Source organism: Pteropus vampyrus, unplaced genomic scaffold (assembly GCF_000151845.1).
Source record: "Pteropus vampyrus isolate Shadow unplaced genomic scaffold, Pvam_2.0 Scaffold137, whole genome shotgun sequence".
In the NCBI taxonomy this organism is placed as follows: Eukaryota; Metazoa; Chordata; class Mammalia; order Chiroptera; family Pteropodidae; genus Pteropus; species Pteropus vampyrus.
Window position 1 is genome coordinate 4,493,920 of NW_011888918.1, and position 21,752 is coordinate 4,515,671.

Genomic DNA, 21,752 nt, shown 5'->3' on the forward strand with positions numbered 1-21,752 from the left:
ATTTGTAGTATTCTATTTAAGAAACATCTCCGCAGTATAGATAGCATGTCTCCCCTGTTTATTTATCTGGTCGCTCTTGTCATGATTAGTCTTGTCAGAGGTTTGTAAGTTTTTAGTCATATCTTGGAACTAACTTTTGGCTTTGTTAATCCTTTCTGTTGTATATGTATTTTCTTTTTCTTTATTTCTGCTTTCATCTTTATTTCCTTCCTTCTACTTACTTTTGGATTATTTTGTTGTTCTTTTTGTAACTTCTTAAGTTAAATAGTCCTCTTATTCATAAAAGGAAGCAGTTGGACTAATGAACCTGTCTGTTTTCAGGTCTGACATTCAGGGACTCTGTGGTTCCCTGTGACTGTGGACACGGCTCCTTCACACCCTATCTTCTGTTCCCTGTGGGGTTAGGGATGGAGGCTACTTCTTAGCCCAGATGTCATGGAATAAAAGGGGGTGGGAGTTCTTGGTGGAGAGGGGAGCGTCATGTCTGTTTGGGGAAGCTGGAAATACGGGAACGGGAGCCAGCTCTCCTGGTGATCTCTGGCATTCTCTGTGGCTGGTTCCCACAATTTTTCCAGGGCCTGCCTTGAGGTTCTTTAGGGTCATGGGAGCAGGAAGTACTGAGGTGCTAGGGGCTGGCTAGTGGCTTTAGGGCATCTGGTTCTCTAGGGAAAGAAGCTGTCCAGACCTGCAAGGGGGGTGAGGAGGAGGAAAAAGTTCCCATCTCTCCTCCTCATCTCTTGAGCCCAGTTCCCTCATCCTCCAGCCACTCCCAGAATGGAATTTTCCTGGTAGGACTCCACACTGGGGTGTGGGGCCTATCCCTGGGCCCTGCTACCTTCCTGGGAAGGTGTAGAGAGCACATAAAGACTCAGGCCACTGGGTTCTGTCTGAGCCTCACCTTCTCTTGGAGGGAACACCTCCCCTGCCCCATGAAGGGTCTTTTCCAAGGCCAGCAGTACCTGGTTGTGGCAACTCTAGGTTACGCTTTACCCTGGGATGAAGAGTCTTTCTGAGTGCCTTCTCCCATGGCACTCCTGATCTGCATCTGTGACCTCAGCGGCCATCTTGTACCTCAGTGGCTTGATCTGTGGGTCAGAAGAGAGGGAGTTGGTGGAAGATGAGTGGAGCAAATGAGGGGACCCACTGGACAGGGAGTTGACAGGTTGCCAGAGCAGTGTGGAGTCCTCGAAAAAAGCAGCCCATGAGCATAGTTGATGTAGAATGTTGGTGATCTAAGGAATAAAGTGGGCATTCCTTTCAGAGATGTTTCCACGAGCAATCTGAGAACAGTGGGTCGAGCATGAGCAACCCCTGCCATGGGTCCTCATGGAAGTTTTCTTCCCAGGCCCAGTATCTCACAGCCCACAGCTTTAGCCCATGCCTCCTGCTCTAAAACCACCTCCATCTGAAATGCCTTCCTTTAAGGTGGCTCAACAAGGACCACAGGGCTGGGTGGCAAGTTAATTTCATCCTGAGTGTTGACATTCATTGATTGATGATGACTTCTGGAAAGCTGTGATCAATTAGGCATGTTTGTCAAGGCCAGGGAAAGGAGGAGAGTCATGCCAAGCCCCACAGCGGTGTGCTGCCAGCCTGCTGTAGGAGAAGTCAATCTTACTACAGCTTTATGTAGTTCATGCTGAGGTGTGAAGGGTTGTCAACTCCAGGAGCAGGTGGGCAATAGGCTATGGGGCCTATCCCGTTATTCTTTTAAATAGTAAATCCGAGTTCATTTGGATTATAAGAGGCCGACCAGGCCCTAGGGTGGACCCCTCCTCACTAGGAGCTTCTCTAGGTACTTTTCCTGGTTGTTGGCGTTTGTCTTCCGGGGTCTGCATTGGTTGCCTGGGGCCTCCTGCTGTGGCCCAGCCCTTAACGTTACCCTCACCCACCCTGCCTTCTGGAGCTGCCAGACTACCTGCTTTCAACACACTTCCTTTCCCACAGATCATGTTATCATCTGTCCTGGGTTTTCTGGAAGCCCAGTTTTATTGTTTCCTTAATAAAGGTGGTTTTTAAATGCATCAAAATAAGATTCAGTAAGAATTTTCATGTAAGCAAATTCATATATCAGGAAATAGTTCTTTGCAGACTGTCCCTGTAGAGGTGGTCTCTGAATGGCTCACCTGCCCTCAGGTCTGACCTTAACCTTATTGAATCTGCCTCCTTGGAGAGGCCTTCCTTGGATGGTCTGTCTAAAACAGCCCCTCCCCATCACCTCTATTGCACCACCATCTGCTATGTGGAAACATTTTGTCCATTCGTTGATTTTTGATGGCGCCACCCCATGGGAACTCCTCAAGAACAGGAACATTGTTTGTCTCGTTCTCTGCATATTCCAGTACCTAGATCAGAACCTGGTGCATGCCAGGTGTTCATGAATTTGTTGAATTTTCTCTGATTTCTCTCACTGGCATCTTGTTCTGGCCCATTACTCTCAGAAAGAAACCCATAAATTCCAGCCACCTTACTGAAAATATTCCAAGTCGATGGCTGATGATTTTGAGTTTCACCATCTAAAGAGTCACTACAGGGGAGCTGTACTGACTATAGCTCTGCATCCCTATGGCAGTTGGACCCAGAGAGGCCTGGAACACCACAGGGTTCTATCCCTCTCTTACTGGACAGACAGGTGGCCCTTCCTTCTAGATGATCTCAGGGACCAGAAGACTTGGAGAATGGTGGCACCGCCCCACATCCTCAGACAGCAGCAGGCCCTTTTGGCCTTTGGCCCTCTCCCAGGCCTGAGCTGAGCTGGGTCCCCTCAGAGATGCTCTCAAGGGGCCAGCTCTCAGCTTCCTGGGTCAAAGAGTTCCCGGGATGGGACAGGTCATAGCTGGCCCCAGGCTTCTCGTGGAATTTCCTGTTTCCTGGAAGGAGGGTGAGGTCACATTGCCTTTCACTTGGGGAGCTATTGAGATTTCTGGGTGTTCAGAGTTTCAGTCACCAGAAAAGCTGGATGCTCTCTTTGCAGGTGTCCCTGGACCAGCCATCCTGGCCAGTTGCTTTTCTCCCGCAGCCGTGCCTCCGATGCCTTAGCTTTGCTGGAAGATTCTCTCCTCTCTCCCCTGCCAGGAGAAGTCATTCTGTGTCAAGCCCCTGTTCATGGAGCCTGATGTGAGCATTGCACATAACTATGGATGCTTGCCAAGCACCTTGTGTCTCTTTCTAGCCCTGATTTCAGTTTGCTCTCCTGCATCATAGCCACTCGGCTGTTGTTATATCCTTCTGCAGAATCTTGGCATTTCTTCCAGCAACCAGCAAGTACCTGGCACACTATGGGGCTCACTAAACATTTGCTCCATTGCACTCTATGGCTCCATGCACTTTTCCCAGCAATAGTCCCCCAATCCTTTCACCTGAGTCTGACGCCTCCTCCATTGCAGGAAGAGTATATATCCCAGGGCTTATTAGACCCTGTGATTAGGTCAGGCTTTGGGAGCTGATGTCTGGTGAAAATCACCTGAGGCTGATAATCAAACATGGTCAGTAGAATCCTGAGCCCAAAGCATACTCTCACTCTCCATTACAAAAAGCCAAGCAGGGTAGATGGGGTCCTAGGCCCTTATCTCTCACTCTGCTGGATGCACAGTGGCGCATGGTGCTTCCTCCCTCCAAAGCTGGCCCTGGTCTCCATTATAACCTGCTGTCTCAATTGGCTCAAAGCTGAGAGAGAGTGTGTGTGTGTGTGTGTGTGTGTGTGTGTGTGTGAGAGAGAGAGAGAGAGAGAGCGAGCGCGAGCGAGCGAGAGAGAGCGCGCACTCCCTGGACCTGTACCCCCAGCTCTGACCCAGTGCCCACCATCAAATGATTCCCTCTACCCAAGCCTCATTAATTTAAGACAGGGCTTCTTAGTCTTGTCACATCGTGGCTTGGAAGTGCCTCATTCTGGGATAAAGAGATGATGTCATGATGGCCAGAGAACAGCAGCCGGGAAGCCCAGCTGCTCCTCAAACACCACAGGGAGGAGGGCATCGCAATGTCCTCTTGCTTCAGATTCTCACCAATTAGACACGTGGAGAACAAAAGAAACACAACCGACACAGTTTGCTCAAGTGACATATTTCAATATAATCTCTAAAACTCTATGAATTGAACAGATAAAATACCTCTGGGCTATTTTGTTACAAAATATTTGCCATTTGGATTAGTCGCTGGGTGCAGCCACCCTGCCTTTCCCTAGAGAGGTTTCTCTCCAATGGGGTAAAGGGGTGTATGCAGGGAGGAGGGGTACAGCAACAAGGTATGTACAGCGAACACAGGGACAGACAGAAAGGTGGTTATCAGGGAAGCTTATCGGGTACAAAGAGACATCCTGGCAGGCTGTGGGGAAACACGTGGGGTGGGGGGTTAAGAATTTCAAGGGGCAAGGGCCCAGGGCTAAAAAATGAATGTGCTTTGGACACAGGTAGGCAGGCAGGCTTCCAGGTCAAGCTGCCCGGGCGGGATCTTGCTCCAGGTCTGGAGGTGGGATTTGCCCAAAAGTGGGTGAGAAAGCTAGTTTCATCTCCACTCTTGATTCTGGAAATGGAGACAAATTGATAAAATTGACGGAGGGGCCCAGGTCCCCCAAAATAAGGCCTAGAAAGTTGATAGAGTGGGGCCATGTTAGGGTCGGGCACACACCCAGGAGGCTGTGTCCAGGGACTCAGCACTCCACTCCCCCTTAGCTTTGGGAGAGCAGGAGGGCCCATGAGCATCTCCAGCCGGCCCCTCCGCAAGGGCTGGAGGCCCTGACATGGCTGCTGCCATGGGCAGGGCAGGCGGCTCGTCTCGGGTCTCTAGGGGTTAGGCCCTGGGCATGGGTACAGAGGTGGGTTCCAGTCTTAGGCTGTTGGCTGATCAGGGGAGGAAGGATGCAGACACTGGGAACTCTTGCTTCCCTGACAGTGAGGAAGGCTAGCTCTACCCTGCCCCAGGCCACTGGGGATTAAAAGCCCCTCACAGCTCAGGCTTGGCCCCACGGGCTGCTGAGCACAGGCTGGTCTGCACTCTAAGCCAGAACTCCCATTGCTGCCAGTGGGGCTCAGGGCAGCAACACCTAGGGGTAAGCCCCTACTACCTGAGCATTCGGGTCCTCAGAGACAGACTCCACACATGCCAGTCCTAAGACTCTGCTGGTCCCCATCTGAAAAATCAGGGCTGCAGCAGAGGTAGGAGGTAGGCGCCAGAGTTGCCATGCCCATAAACAGGGAGGAGGGCAAGGTGACAAGGGTCCTGGTGGTCGAGACTACACTTCCCTTACCAGTCCCTGGCATTCGTGGTCCCCACCTCATAAACATGTTTACCCACCTCAAACCCCCTCTTCCTTCAAGACTCATACTCCCTGCTGCCCATCCACAACCTCCACTCTATGACCAGTCCCCTTCATTCAAGATTTATTCACTCCCATTCCCACAACTACGCTCCTGCTGCCCCGCTGTCACCTTTTAGGGGGGATTCCTGCTCTGGCCAAGGGTCTGAAGTGTCTGAATTCGTGTGACCCCTCTGTCTGCCACTCCGTTCTGAGAGGCTCTGACTGGAGTGTCCCTGTTACAGAACAGACACGGGAGAGGCGCCAGGGCAAACGGCAAAAGCGGATCGGCTGGGGAGCCACAGTGGAGGAGACAGCAAATTGGTTACCAGGCTGACAAAGACAGGGCCAGAGATAAACTCGCTGGGTGACATCATGATATGACATCTGGTGACCACACACATACAAAGGAAACTAGGTCATCTGGAAGTTCTGAGAGTGGAAGAATCAGGGCCTCCTAGCTGGCCCAGGGGACTGCAGTTGGGCGTGGGGTAGGGGTCACTTTAGACCTGGCCCACATTCACTTCCATCTCTTGGGATGCTTTGCTAATGGGTTCCAAGTAGGAGGGGATCAAAATGAAGGACTGTAGAGCCCAGCAGGCTTGGGACAGACACCTCCTGAAAGGGCATGCTTGGGGCCCTGGTACCTCCTGAGGTCTTTGATGGGTCTGTCCATGCTCCATGGGGTCATTTAAAGGTTGACTTCCCAATGCTGCCTGGCCCTGAGGAGGTCAGTGATCCCCACTTTGCTCTCTGCAACTTTGAGGGTATAGGGACTCTTTTAGCACTCCCTGCACAAGGCAGGTCTGGTGCCTTCCTGGGAGGTGAGGACGGGGTAGATTTAGAGGCTGAGGGGCGAGTTCGGGATGGCAGCTGGGGAAATGCAAGTGCTTGCGGAGCACCTGCTTCTCTTACCCACTTCTGCATCCAAATCCCTCATGGAGACCACAGAAGTCATGTAAGAGGGAGCCCTGACTCAGTCCCAATCCTACCTCTGCTGGTTGCATTTGCCTCTGGGCTGACCACCCATCTTCTCCCTGTTTCTGCTCTGCAGTGGAAGAAATTAACCTGGTTCTCACATGTGATATGTTTATGTTTATGTTCATGTTTATGCCCTGTGCACACTTTGCATTGGTTACGTATTACTTGGGTCTAGGGAACTAAAACTCTAAAAAGGTGCATTTTGTAGATATACGACCTCATGATTCCACAGCCCTGTTGAACCGACCTAGAGAAAGCTGAGTGGTCCACCTTCCCTCTTCCCTTTCTCAAAGCTTTTCTGGAGTCTGGGTAGCCCTGGGCAGGCAGGGCCCAGCTCCTGAGAAAGCGAAGGCCCTGGGAGGAGGGAGAGGACGTGGTCAGCACAGCCAACATCCTTGGGGACAGACAGGCAGCCTCCTGAGACTGCCAGGCTTGGGAGGGGGCAGCAGAGGAAGCTCCCTCCCCACATTCCCACGCCCCTGGTCCCTCCAGGGATCCAGGGCCAAGCCTCCTTCACCCAGTGTGGCACCTAGTGCTGAGCAGAAAGCCAGACCACCTTCTGTCCAGTGCTCAGGTGCTGGCCCCCAGCCTCTTGTGCCACCCTCCTGGCCTGAGGCCTAGGGCCCAACAGACTCAGGACCCAGAAGCTGGGTAGGCCCTCAGCTCCTGTTCTTTCCTATCCATGGTCCACGAGGTGAGTGGTGGCAGGATGACAAGGAGGCCTGGCTGTGTCAGGCTGTGCAGGGCCTGGAAGGGTGCAGTGATGTCTCCAGATTTGGGGGGAGGGTGCTCAACTGAGTAAGGGAAGCATGGTCGGGCAAGGCAAGCCCAGGTGCCAGGGATTGGGGTTCTCCTTCCCAAACAACGGCGATGGTGGCCAGGAGCGCAGTGTGCCAGGGTGTGAGGTGCAGTGAAGGGGCAGTCGGGGCTGCTGGGTGCAGTCCAGGGACCCTGGTGGCAGCCCTCCTGGAACAGCAGCATGGGGCAGAGTCTACACCAGGCTCCTGGAGCCGCTGGAGTAGCGGCGCCGGTGCAGCAGGGAGCCAGGCGGGCAGTACTGGTGAGGGTGGTTGTAGGGGGGTGGGGGCGGGGGCAGCGGGGGCTGGTGGATGACCTTGACAGGAGAGCCTGGGCCACCCAGGGGTGTGGAGCCACAGGAGTCGGAGGAGGAAGAGGCGTAGCAGGAGAGAGCCTGGCTTAGCAGGGGCTCCATGCGGGCCAAGCAGGGCTTGTCCAGGACAATGACCTTGACAATTTGCTGGCACTGCACCAGGGTCCCTGGGGGTGTGGGTGGCGGCGGCAGCAACGGCGGGAGCTGCTCTCTCAAGGGGCTAGGCTGCGGGTCTGGCAGTGGCACCGGAGCTCCCCTCTTGGCCCCCAGCCCGGAGTTGTGCTGGGACGTTTGAAGCCTGTTGTGAATTGACACCTAGTTTAGAAACAGCCAGAGAAGCATGAAATGTTACAAGACTAATTCCCAGCTACTAGGACTGGCTACCCTGAGCCTCCCTTGTTCCCATCCCTGGCTCCTGTGCCCGCCATTAGGGGCTCTCAGCCCTCATCTTGACCCACTCCCCATCTCTCTACCCAGAGGAAAACTGGCTGCCGACACAGGTTCCGACCCTGGGTGTGGTCAAGAGACCGATGTGTTCGGCCACGGACCATAAGCAGCCTCAGTTCTCTAGGCTTCGGTCTCCTCATCTGTGAGACGGGCGGTTGGACCAATGTCTCTAAGGTTCTGTACAGCTCTGCAGTCTGACTTCATGAGCCTGCTGGGTACTTTGGGCCGTGGACAAACTTCACCCCCACCTTCCTCTCTACCAGCCTCAGAGCTTGAAAAGCAGGGTCTTTGCCTTCTCCCTGCATCTCAGGGATGAATCAAGGACAAAGGGAGGACACGGGGACAGAGTCAAGCATCTCTGAGCCTTTCCAACCCCTCTCCTCCCACTGGTTTGGTTAAAGGGGAAGCCTCATAGTCACTGCTGACATCACTAAGGCATCCAAACCTCAGAATGCCACAGACCCCTGAGGGGTGATCTGGACCCACCCTATCCTGCCAGACTCCTTAAAGCCTTGACCACACATTCAAGAGCAGCCCAGAGAGCCCAGGCCAGAGTCAGGTCCCAGCTGTCTTTCTGGCCCAACCTGAGTCCTCGTTAAATTTGTTCTGCTGTAGGAGGAGGTACCCAGAGAGGACTCTAATCTTTATCCCCTAGGTGGGGCATGAGGAAGTGTCTCCCTCCCTCAGACCATGGATGTCACTGTGAACCAGCTTGGTCTCCTCTTGCTAGCAGAGGGAGGGGGAGAGAATGGGTAGAAGGGAGGTTAAAGATTCTGGAAGGAGAGGGGTTTAATTCCTCATCCCCAAGCTCTAAGCCAAGCCTGTAGATACGACATACCATAATCCCCTTCTGATACCTGTGCCCTCTGGGGGGTGGCCCTTCCCTCTGAAGATGCTGCCTACTGTTCTTAGTACCACCACCCAGTACTAGTTGCTCAGAGCATGGGGTGGGGGTGGGGTGGATCCAGGATGCAGGGAGGGAACCTTATTCCCAGGCCTAGACCAAGATAGCTCAGCCCAAAACTATCTCAGCGCCCTAAATGAGCAGATCCTAATCCTATTTGTTGGCAAAAGGTGCAATTGCAAGGACCACCCCCACCTCCTTCCTAGGTCTGTACATTCCCAGTGGACTGCACCCCTCACCACAGTTCCCCAAGCCCCCATTCTTTGTCTGCTCTTCGATGTTCACAAGCCATCATGCCATGCCATGCTCAGCTTGTTGCAGGCTTTACTTTTCATTCTCAACCTCTTAGCCTTCGTAGCACTGAGATTCTCCCAAACTAGTGACGGAGCCCCTGAGCCCCTCACTGCCCTGGCAAGACACAGGGCAGGCAAAGAGCATGGCTGAGGCCCACCTTCCTCCCAGGGAGCCCTCTGTGGTCCTTATTCAGGCAGAGGCTTCTGTCCACTGCTACTGGAGGGGATAGGCTCCTTTCCCCACTTGCTCGTATTCTGAGTTATTCCTCAGGAGAAAAGCGGCTGAGACAGTGGGGCAGGCTTGTGTCCCTTCTGCTCTCTACCCCCAGACTCTACAGCTGTCCCTCCATGGGCAAATGCCTAGCTGCCCCAGTCCAAATTCTGAGCCTTCCTCCTCCTCTTCCCCATGCGCCCCCCATGTAGCCCACAGTTTTAGCCTCATCCTGCACCTCTTCTTCATCTCCCACTTTCTGATTCCGCCTCCTCTGTCTCACCTCCCTCCTCCCCACCTCAGCCTGATCTTTAATAGTTAAGTGAAAGCAGGAAGTGACAGCAAAACATTCTCTCATTCTGACCTCCTTCTCACCTCCCTGCTGATGAAGGGGGGGGCGGGGAGGGGGAGAGAGAGAGAGAGAGAGAGAGAGAGAGAGAGAGAGATTTTGAGGATGGAACATGAGTAGCAGCTCAGAACAGCTTGGAGAAGATGGAGAAGCGCCTGCCACAGGGGCTTGGCCAGGCAATGACAGAGAGAGGGCAGAGGACAAAAGAGCTCAGGGTCTAGCTGAGAGGCTAGGGCGGCAAGGCTGCCCTCTGTGCAGGGGAGCAGAGGCTGGCAGGGCCCTGGGGCTAGCTGGGGGTGACAGCCTTGCAGATAACCACATGGCCCACTGGGCAGGGTAGAACGGGAGAATGGGCCATCAGATTGCTTGTCCTCCCTATGCAGGTCAGGCTAAGGCACGGGCAGGGCTGGCAGAACAAACTGGAGGCCTGGTAACTCTGTGTTTATCTGCAAGGCTAGAGAATGGGCAGCTGCAGGAAGATGGGGAGAAAAGGGGGCAGGGAATGGAATACCCACCCTGGGGGCTTGTCAGCTGCTGGGGCAGGAAGCTCCTCGGTGTAAGGTGCCTCCTCCAGACACAGGTGTGTGAGGGATGGGGGGCCATGGAAAGAGAGAAAAAACTGGGCTCCCCTGGGGTATACTGGGGCTTCCCCGGAGCTTAGGCTGGTGGGCACCTCCCTCAGACCTCTAAGTGGAGAGGGGGGTTGGGAAAGAAGGTGTCTGTATGAGCAGCTAGTGGTCCCTGGAGGCCTGGCAGAAAAGGAGTGAGGGGGCTTACTGTGGTTTAAGGAGAGCCAATGCAGGAGGACCGGGGCCCAGCAAGGCTTGTAGGGGCAACTGTGTGCCCCCAGGTGACACTTTTGGGGACTTGGAAGGACCAGCTGTTGCCACTACTTCCCCAGTCCCTTCCTACGTGGCTTGAGGATAGGCTGCCTTTCCCTCCAACCTGAATAGTCTTCAAATAGATCAGCTCCCTGTCCAGGAAACCCCCTAAGAGAACCCCAGCCCTACTCTGCCTCATTTTCTCTGCACACATCCCTACCCCATGGCCAGCTTTCCATCTGTTCCAGAGAGAAGCACCACCCTCCCAGCTGCTCCCACTCTCAAGTCTCTAACTTCCCCAAGAGGCATCTGGGAGGGCAGGGTCCACTCTGGAATGGGTAACTCTCCGGAGGGCATACAGGCTCCCTCATAGAGGATGGCAGGACACAGGGGAGGAGAATCTGGGCTCTCTGATATAGCAAGTATTAGGGGATCTGTGAGCAGTGTGACATGGGTTTGGGAGTGTGTGGGAGAGATCACTGTGGAGGTGCATGGGCTTCATGTGCATGGTGTCAGTCTGGGCACTGGGCCTCGGGGGGCAATCAGCTGGGACAGGCCAGGCTAGGGGATGGGAGATAGTGTTGCAGCTAAATTAGGTTCTGGAACATTACCCATGCTAGCAGTAACTTTTAATTGTATCTCTTGAAATTGGTAAAATGGTGAGTCGGGCTGGGGAGGCATTGATTAATACCTGAGAAGAGAAACAACAGAGACGGTGAGAAGAAGGACAAGCGGGGGCACAGAATCACTCACCTGGGCAACCAGGCCTCCACTTACCTCCACCGTGCTCTCTGTAGGCCTCTCCCCCAGCGCGGCTTTGGCTTTGAATGCAAAGAGCACAGGGCTCATTCTCCACCTGTCCCAATATAAATCCCTGCCTTCCACCCCTTCCCAAACTGAGCACAGCTGCTATTAGAGGGTGTGAGAGGTAAGACTCTGGGTGCCACGCCACTCCTGACTGAGACACAGCCGGGGTCAGTGGACTAGCAGTTGGAGCCCATTCTTCCACTTAATAGCTGTGTGCCCTTGAGCAAGATGTTACACCTCTCTGGGCCTTCACGGACTAGAAGATCTCTGCCATTCCTTCTAACGTAGAAATGTCATTGCTGAGTCTAATTTACCCATAGTCAAAGCCTTCCTGACATGGACTGTGCAAGCTGGTTATGAGCTGGCATTTGCTCTTGGCTCCCAGAAACACAAGGTGGCTCTACTGGGTGTTTGTGGGCACCACGTTAATGTCTTCTTCAAACACAGGCTCCTTGAGGGAGGGGCCACTTTCTCTTTTTGTTCCTATCCTTGCTGCTTAGGCAAGTGGTGAGCATTCAGCGAGCTGAGCCTGTATAGCTAGCACTGACCACAGGGCCCGGCCCTCATCAGAGCTGATAATGGCTGTGTAATTGCTATAAGGGTGTTCTGATTGGCCCAGCTCAGCACCAGGGACCCTTTGGACACCCAGGGACAGGTTGATGACTTTTTCTGGCTCAGTCATCCCCTGCCCACAGGCGTCCCAGGGCCCTTCTGCTAGAAGCCCTCTGATTTCTCTCACACCCCAGAGGGTGCCGGTTCCCAAGCTGTGCTCATCCCCTTGCTCTCTGTAGCAAAGGAGGGGGCCGTGCCAATGTTTGGGACCAAGAAGCACCCATGTGGAAGCCCCTGACAGACAGGGCCCTAGAGACCCATATCCTGGTCTGACGGGGGCTGCAGCTTAAAAGAGGTAGGCTGGGGTGCAGAATGTGTGGTGAGCTGTCAGGGAATCAATCACAGCTGAGATTTGGCTTTGAAGTTTAAACAGCTGTGAAAACAAGCAGCGACCCAAGTACTGTGACCTGATAGAAATGGAAGGTTTGGCTGAAAAATCAGGCAGGAGGTGGGGGGAGCAGAATTATGAATGTATGATGGCTGGTCAAACCCATGCACAGAAGATGACACCACAGTGAGAACCTCTATGCAGCTAAAAGAGTCCTAAGTCCTGCTTGGAAAATGAATCACATCTCCCAGTGGCGTGACCCATCCTGTGATGCTGTCCATTGCAGCATTGTGGCATCCTGGATGTCTCTGAGGGTTGTGGACCAGCATGAAACCCACTGGAGCTTCTCAGCTCAAGCCGATGTCTAGCAAGGACCCTGGCTTTCCAGTGCTTAGCATGTGGCACACAGCAGGCACTCGATAAGTGTTTGTTAAATGTAAGAAAAAATGCCTGAATTAATTAATGAGTGCACAGTTCTGGGGAGTTTGCTGGGAATTTGTTGGGAGGGGATTTAATTCTTGTGCCACCTCTATTTCTTTTTCATTTTCATTTGGGATTGGTAGCGTAAAAGTGGAGGTAACTCTTCCCCACCGCCCCATGCTCCCTACAGGTGGGGATCAGGGGAGGGCAAGGGATAGGAGGGTAGGAGGATGTCAGCGGGAGGATGAGGCAGGTGTAGAGAACATGGCCAAAACGGGTACAAAGCCTGAAGCTGGCTTCTCCCTTTGGAGTGGATAAACTCCATCTCTTCCAGTGAACTGGAAGTCTTCAGAGAGCCCAGGTGTGGGAGGGTACAAGATATTCCCACTGGGGCAGGATTATTAGGACTCTTGGCCTGACTCCTCCAGAGTGGATGGTGCCGTTTCACGTGGATCCTGGGCCTTGGTGCAGTTTCTTACCTTCCTCTTCACCCCTACCACTAAATCCCATGAAGTTAAGCCTGGAGCTCCTCAGCAGGAAGAAAAGGCCATGGAAATGAGCACTTTCCTCACCCACGTCTTCCAGGAACCCAAGCCCGGGGTGGTGAGTGGCTTCCATGTGGCTCAGGCCCTGGCCATCCAGGCCTGGGGTCTGGGACTCTGGTGCGGAGCCCAGGCTCACCTGTAGGTGATCCCTGCTTTGACTGTGGGTCCACCTGGGCTCCTCCAGACTTGAAAGAGAGTGTCTTTGCTCCCTGCTGCTTCTCCAGCTCCCCTAGAAAATAGAGAAGCTCGTGAACAGGGAGAAATATTAACCTCAACCACACAGAAGTGATGAAGAAACGAAGAGACAGAGAGAGCGGGAAGAGAACGAATTCCTAACCCATGCTACAAAACATGGGCCTCAGAGCCTGACACCCCACCTCACGGCAAGCTAAATACCCTCCAGGGCCTTGGTTTCTTCATCTGTATAAGGGGATGACGATACCTGCCCGAATGTCAGGCAGTGGAAGAGATTAAAACGAGGAAGGTGGGCTGTGTGGGTCAAATCCTGGCTCTGATAATTCCTAGCTGTGTAGCTTTAGGCAAGTTACTTAACTTCTCCACGCCTCACTTGAGGGACAGCAGTGCCCACTTCAGAGTGTCATTAAGAGGATTACATGAGGAAATACATTAAGGCACTTAGAATAAGGCCTGGTTTGTGGCAAGTACTCAATAAATATTAGCTTTTATTACATTGTGTAAGAAGCACTTGGTGCAGCAGACCTTAGCGATGGCTGGTGACATCTAGCCTGCCCGCAGCGCTGCACTGCCACAGGGCGATCAGAGCTCCCCCCAGAAAGAGATCCCACGTGCCGGAGGGTCCCGGTACTGCACAGCCCGCGTGGCCAGGGCATCTGTCTTGGTACTCAACTTGAATTTCTCTCACTAGACTATAAACCTGATCCTTTTTGTTGTGTCTCAGTGCTGCTAGAAAACTGCCAGTTACCATCCTTGGAGATTTGACAGTCATTATTAAATCACTCCTTCAGTGTCTCTTTTCCAGGAGACATAACTCAAGTTCCTTTATTAAAGCTACTCTCCTGGGCCCCATTTTCTGCCTCTCTGGTTGTCTATAACCCAGGGACACCAGACTGCAAACCCCCAAACTAAAACAATTTATCCTGAATGCCTGAATTACACCATCAATCAATATGAAGTATTTGTACTGAAATAAGAGTTGTCCCTCTCCCCGCAGAGGGACTTTCTTGGTTCTAGAGGAACCAGCATCATAATTACGAACAAGGCGTCCCAGAAACCTGGGTGCAAATCTTGTTTTGTCACTGACTGGGTAAACCTGGACAACCTCCTTAAGCTCTGTTAGACTCAGTTTCCTTATCTGTAAAATGGGGATAATGCTACTCACCTGATGGAAAGTTGTGGCAAGAATTAAATAACACAATAGGTTCAGCATTCAGCCTGGGGCTCATAATCAGTGCTCAATAAATGGGAGCTGTTGCTGATTTGCATTTTCTCCTTTCGTCCCTGCCTCCCTGACCAACGCTGCATCTTTCCTCAGCTGCTCCTTCCCTTTCTCTCCATCTGAAGAATAAGAGCCAGACGTGAGCCTCTCTCTCTGCTCCCTTACACTCTAGACCAGGGGTCCCCAAGCCCTAGGCCACAGACCTGTACTGGTCCATGGCTTGTTAGGAACCAGGCCACACAGCGAGCGAAGCTTCATCTGTATCTGCAGCTACCCCCAGCGCTAGCATCGCTGCCTCAGCTCCACCTCAGATCATCAGGCATTAGATTCTCATAGGAGCACCAGTCCTTGGTGCCAAAAAGGTTGGGGACCACTGCTCTAGACAGCAAGAGAGGATATTCACCTCTTGACATACAGATTCTGGCAATATCTACTCCTTTGTACTTTGGGGAGAGATACGATGTGCTACTCCCAAGCTGATGGAGGAAAAGGCGTCTCTTCCAGCAATGCTGGTGCCCATTGGCCCACTATGGCTCCCTTGGGCTGTGTGGAGCCACATGTGACATTTTGAAAATGAGAGAACTGAAGCCATTTCAGGGTGTGTCCTTGAGAATGTTCAAGATCAACAGCCGAGGTGGCATCTCTGAGCATCCAGCCCGGCCCTTGAAAAGAGTCTGTCTGTTATACTGCTGAACTCAAGTATGTCTATTGAGTGCAGAAAGGGAATTTACATGCCCCCTTTACCCAGTTACCTGTTATACAGTCTGTTCTAGTGGGTTTTGATTTAACCTCATTTAGTTGTTTTCTTAGGAAACTATCAACGAAAGCTCTTCCCTCACTCTCAGAGTGGAAACCACATGAATCTTGAAATCAGACTTAAATGCAAATTCTGGCTCCTCTTCTTCTGTTATGCATGACCTTGGACATACCCCTTAACTTCTCTGAGTCTTATCTGTCAAATGGGGACAATGCACCTACTTTGCAGCATCGCTATGAGAATTAGCGGAGTATAAACAAACTGCCTAGTGCAGAGTAGGTGACCCAAAACGCTCCATAAAAAGCACCACTGTCATACTGGCTCGAAAACTCCCACTGCCTTTCCTGTTGCCTAATGGATTTACATGAATTTAGAAATATGTTTTAAACTAAGTGGCCATATAAGGCAGGCCTGAAGTCTACTTTTATTTTCTGTTTTACTTTCTGAATCCATTCTTATTTAATTGGCTAACTGAAGCATTGAAGTGCTTAAGCAGTAGAAGCTTGTAAATGGGCAAAGGTTGTAGGTCATCACTGCTCTTAAACTGAAAAGCAACCGATAAGCCACCCAGACATATTAAGAGACCCATGTATTTTCTAAAATGCCTGAATTGGAACAATCAAGAATCAAGGCATTCCTTAGAGGAACAGAAAGGCCACTCTAACATGAGGGATAGTCAGAACTCCAGCCCGGGCTCTTCAGAAAAAAAAGTTATGAAAAATAAAGTACGGGGGGGCTACTATTCAAAATTAAAAGAGATGAAAGAAATGAGGCAACCAGATGTCGTATGTGAACTTGGACTGGACCCAGGAGAAGAGGCTGTAGAAGGCAGTTTGGTGGGAGAGAAGTGCTTGGGCCTGGACCTGCTTGGTCTGCATGCCTGCCTTGATTGGCTTGCTCAGTTGTCTTGGTCAAACACAGTGGAGGTCTCTGTTCCAAAGTGCTCACAGGCAGTGCCATGGCTTGGCTAGGTATGCAAACACGTGTGCATGCTCTGGTCTATGTCACTTTGAGAAGAAACACAATGAGCAGTGTACCCACACAGGACAATGATGGTGCAGTGGGCTGGGGGCAGGGGAGGGCTTGGGATGGCAGGAGGGTCCTTGGCTCACCCCACATTCACTCCAAAGTGGGAGAAAGAGTCAGAGTTGTGTCTGTCTATCAGCTAATTGGGAGCTGGTCTACCCTTCCCTCCAACCACCTCAGAAAGGCTGAGAAACACCATGTCTTACACTCTATCCGGATCTGCTCCAGCTCTGTCACCTCCGCAATGGACTCCTTCAGGTCCTCCACAAACTTCTGCATCTCGTCTAAGCCCAGGGCACAGAAATGCAGCACCTGCTTCTTCTCGGAGCCCGAGAGCGGGGTCACCAGGGTGATGCCATGTGAGTAATCTGGAAACCAGATCCAGGCCCCGCAGGCCGTGAGCAGCAGCAGGTAAGGCTGGAGCCAGCCAAGCATAGTTGCCCCTTCCCTATAGCCCTCAACTTCCCCCAACCACCCTCCGCCACATCTCTAAGTCCCACTGAGACTTACATTCATTCTCAAAAAGGTGAAACTGCATGCCCAGCAGGCCAACCGACTTGCAGAAGGTGTATGTGCAGGAGCTCTTCTTCTTTGGGCAAAGTTTGAGAATCTGTCCAAGAGAGGGAGAGAGATGCACTGGTGGGCGATCACATGGTTGTGCACACCTGGTTGCGTGAACTTCCAGGGGCAAATGTGAACATGCAGCAAACACACAGACACTTGCACACTCATGCACACTTACATACTTAGGATATGTTCACACACATACATATACATGTATATGCACGCACGTATGTATTCACTGTATCAAACTGTTTTTTTGTTTGTTTAACTGCATAAAACCCTCCAGTAGCTACTCCCATTGCACTTAGAAGAAGCAAAGCCACACTTCCTGCCCCACCTGATCTCATCCCTGGCTTACTCTGGCTTATGCTCAAGACACGCTGTCCTCTTTCCCACAGCTTGAACAGAGCAGACTCAGTCCACTGCAGGCCCTTTGCACATGCTATTCCCTTTCCACAACTCTCACTACAGCTTCTTGCGTGACTGGATTACTCTCATTACTCAGATCTTGACTCAGATGCTAATTCCTTCCTTGACCATCCTATCTAAAAAACAAACAAAAACAAAATAAACAAAAAAGTCAATCTTAACACCAGTCACTCTCTATGCTATCATTCTGTTTTATTGTCTTCATAGCACCTTCTTCTCAATTTGATATTATCATGTTTTCTCTCTCTCTTTTTTTTTATCTCCCTCCTCTACTAAAATGAAGGCTCCATCAGCCAGTTGCTCAACACACAAATATTTCTTCAGCATCTTCTGTGAGCTGGACTCTGAGGATACAGGGGAATGGGAGACAGAGAGGGTCCTGCCCTCAGGGTGCTTATGCTATAGTGGAAGAAGAACATCGGGGTAGATAAGGCATAATAAACAAACAAACAAAACAAAGTGAAGAAATGGATAAATAAGGTGATTTCCGAAACTGAGAAGTGTTTTGAAGAAAATGATATAGGGTAAGGATTAGACAGTGATCTCTTCATTAGGATCTCAATTCAAACATCATCTCCTCACACGGGCCCTCCCTGTCCACCTCAGGGACTACTGCCTCCCTGTCCACCTCAGGGAGGGCCCATGTGAGGAGATGATGTTTGAATTGAGATCCTAATGAAGAGAGGGAGGCAGTAGGGCAAAAGTGGGTAGGGGGTGAGGAGGAGCTTTTCAAGCAGGAGGAGCAGCAAGAACAATGGCCTGAGATGGAATAAGCCTGGCCCATGGGAGGCAGCTTGTGGGGCAGGGTGCCAGAGCAGCCAAGGAGAGGAGTGAGGGAATGACGTCAGAGGTCCTGGAGGTCCCTAAGCAGGGAGGCAGGACTTCCTTCTCCTGCCCAGGAAGCCAGGGTAGGGTCATCGTGGCAGACAGGCCTGATCTGCACTCTGAAAGGATCACTCCTGGCTCTGTGGAAGATGTTCCTTGGTGTGGGATCATTAGATTTGGGATAATTTTAGAGGTTGTGCCAATACGACTCATGGATAGAAAGGATGTGGGATATGAAGAAAAGACAGAAACCAAATCCTGTTCACCACTGTTTCCCGGCACTTAGAATGATGGCTGGTACACAGCAGATACTCATTAAACATTTGTGGAATGGATGCCTATTTTCAAAGAGCAAAGAATGAGTCTCACACAGATGTTCGTGCATGCGCATGCGCACACACACACACACACACACACACACACACACACACGTACCCCTCCGAAGCATCGCCCCCAGGTCCAGGGACCCCCACCCCCACCCCCAGCTGAGGAGCATGAGGCACATCTCTGTACCCTCCATATCCCAGGTTTCCTAGAACATGGGAGAGGAAGAGGATCTGGTATCTAGTTCATTTCCACTGTGACTGTGGAACCATGAACAGATAATTTAACCTCTCTATGCTTCGGTTTTGTAACTTTAAAGTAGGAATGACCCTATCTGCCTGAGCTACCTCACACCCCATGATGTAAAAGTACCATGAAAAAGGTAAATCAGCCACTAAGTATACAGCATTTGGTGCGAAATCTGGGCAGGCCCCTCCCTACCTTTATCCCTTTTCAGGGTCCCTGCAGGGTCTGAGCAGGGCAGCGAGCACCTCAGCCGACCCATCCACTCACCACCAGCAGGTCGTTGAAGAGAAACACCTCCCTCTGATGTGCGGCCTGCTTCTGCAGCTTGTTCACGTCTGTCACCTCAAAGAGCCGGCTGCAGCAGACTAGGCGGCGATGGGGCACTGACAGCACCTGGAATGAGACCCGCGCTCAGAAGGAGATGCCCCAGAGCTCACGGCCCTCCCTGCCCCACAGCACCCATTTCCCAGAAGAGCAGATGGAGGCCCGAGACTCCTAAACCTCCTCTTTCCTCACTGGGGCTCTCTCCCCTTCATCCCGCTTCTTAAGGAGCAAGGCTTGGGGAGAAGGGCTCATTATGCTGGAGTAAATGAGGAGATAAAAGCATGCGGAAAGATGGCTGGCAGCACTTTCAGTCCGTTCACATCTGGTGGCTGTCAACCTGTTTCCCTCAAAGACCTTGTGGAGGGAACTCCACATCCCAGGCTGCGGCCTGCAAGATAGCACCCCACCCCTTTCTCTGCTACACACCTAAACACAAGTGTGCAAGAGGGAGAGGATAACAGGGACACCTTGAACCTGCTCCAGGTTGTAAAACAATCTAGTTCCAGTGGTATCTGTAAAACAGACAAATGCTAAAACCTCAGCAATACAGGCTGCGGGCAGAAAAGGGCCACTCTGCACAGACTCGACAGAGGGGCCAGTGCACAGCCTCAGATGACGTCCCCAAACTGCCCCTAAGTCAGCAACTCAGGGAGGAGGAACTGGAGATGGATCCCAGAACCCTCTCCACATCCTTTATATTTATGGTATAAAGAGCCTCTGCTGACATATAAGTAGAGTAGTAAACTATAGAGAATGCTCATCTTAAAAATCATTGCAAACTTGGAACTTAGTGCCTGTGAGACATGTCACAACTAAGGGGTATCCCAATGGTTTAAGACACCATAGTCTAGAGCCTGCTTCAGCCTACTTCCTGTCTTCTGTTCAGTAGGACCATCCAGGAATGCCCAGTATTCATCTCATCCTAAACCTTCCTATCTGGCCATCCAGATGCTTCAACCCTAGAGCACTGGGCAGTGTTTCTCAACATCTCACCTTAGTCTCTCCTGCTGTAGTAGCTAGGAGCAAGAGGCAATGAGGAATTTCGGCAAGGGAAAAAAGAGGGTGCGCTGCACGACACAACGTAGGGACTTGTTAATTCTTAAGTGGACAATAGAAAGGTGTTTTTGAAAGGCTTGGAGGAGAATAGGAGGAAAGCCCATCAGTCAGGAAGAAAGAAATAAAAAGAGATAGGAGATGGTGGGGGCTTAGCAGCCACAAGAGAGGAAGTGACCCCCACAGGGTTAGTCCTGTTCTATAGTGTGCACTTACTGTCTTCATGCCCACGATGGACTTCTCCACCTTGGTGACATATGTGACATGGTCCTCATTGGACTTGAGCTCCTTCTGCTGTATCCTTTCGTAGATGCCGACCACAAGCTCCCTGGGGATGTCAGCGCCATCATCCACACCTAGAGTGCAGAAAGGGAGGTGGGGGAAGTGGAGGGGAGAGGTATCAGAGGCCTGGAGCCAGAGAGGGGAAGCCCCTTACCAGACTGATGCTCCTAAAGAGTGGCCTTGATTTTGCCCTGTCTCTGTTCCAAAGCCTTCAATGGCTGGTCCCCATAGCCACTAAATTAAGAACAAACTCCTTAGCCAGGCACCAGAACTATAACATGGCCCTGACACATATTTCCAGCTTCGTCTTCTGCTGTTCCATAACCAGAGCCTCTACTCCCACCTCCCAGGCCTCTTTTCTCAGCTCTGAATACAGCCTCCATGTTGCTGCTATGCGCCTTTGCTGCTGCAGTTCTCCTGCCCTCTGTGTATTTGTCTCACCTCTCCCAATTCCTGCTATTAGAGCATCTTGAAGTCCAATGTTCTGTCTTGTTCTCTTTCAAATATCTCCCCTCTCGCCCCTCCCCACTTCCACTAGGGAACATGGTACTAGTGATTACTTATTGAACAGGTGACAAGATTTTCCCTTCACTGGGAGTGTGGTGGGAGTTAGATGTTCAGTGGAGTGTTGTCCCCTGTGGCAATGTGGGTAGGGAGACTCTCTACCCATCTCCTACTTCTTAGTAATAATAAAACTCTGGTAACAAAAATTACTAGCAGAAAATACACCAACATGAAAACAAATTTCTTTGGAAGCAGAAGCATAGGTAATAAAAATGTCTACTTTTTCTAAATCTTTCTTTAATAACTATATGCTTCTTTGATAAGAGGGGAAATTTGAGAATAAGGCACCTTTGGCAAGCATCCTCAAAGGAACTTCCTAATGACTGAGAGGACATTCACATTCTATGAGTAACTCTTGGTACTGACCCTGTTTCTTTCACATCTGTACTTGGTTCTTACAGGTAGGCAAATGAGCCATGCAGCACCCCTGTGGGCGTGAAAGAAGTCAGGCTGAAGACAAGAAAAAGCAGGGATCAAGACTGAATACATAGAGATTCCCAGTTAAAGACAGCAAGCTGCACACTTGCTTTTTCCGAATATCCTGATAAAAAGGAATTTTTAAGAGGGGCTATACCCACAAAGACAAAGAGAACAGGGGAAGAGGCCTGGAAAATGGATCAATGAGTGGATGGGTTAGCAAACTGAGAAAGTGGACACTGAAGCCAATAGAGAGGTTAGAAGCCACTCGACCCACTACAGAGCCACAAAAGGGCTCTGGAATTAGTGGCAACAGGACCCCTCAAAATGAATGAGAAATGTGGACTGGAAATAGGGAAATAGGTCGAAAATCAGTCTAGAAAGCATTTAGATTTCCCCATC

General features: G+C 51.3%; 1 protein-coding gene across 2 annotated transcripts in view; it reads right to left on the minus strand.

Annotated features, from left to right (window-relative positions):
* Positions 1 to 7,265: 7,265 nt before the first annotated feature.
* The window catches only part of IQSEC3 (IQ motif and Sec7 domain 3), a 97,922-nt gene continuing 83,435 nt past the window's right edge, over positions 7,266 to 21,752 (minus strand). For both annotated transcript variants that reach the window (XM_011367842.1, XM_011367841.1), the window contains 7 exons: positions 20,304 to 20,443; positions 18,978 to 19,103; positions 16,833 to 16,932; positions 16,529 to 16,690; positions 13,259 to 13,351; positions 11,188 to 11,231; positions 7,266 to 7,700 (listed from right to left, as the gene is read on the minus strand). In XM_011367842.1, coding sequence (XP_011366144.1) covers positions 7,266 to 7,700; positions 11,188 to 11,231; positions 13,259 to 13,351; positions 16,529 to 16,690; positions 16,833 to 16,932; positions 18,978 to 19,103; positions 20,304 to 20,443 — 1,100 coding nt within the window. The remainder of the gene's footprint in view (positions 7,701 to 11,187; positions 11,232 to 13,258; positions 13,352 to 16,528; positions 16,691 to 16,832; positions 16,933 to 18,977; positions 19,104 to 20,303; positions 20,444 to 21,752) is intronic.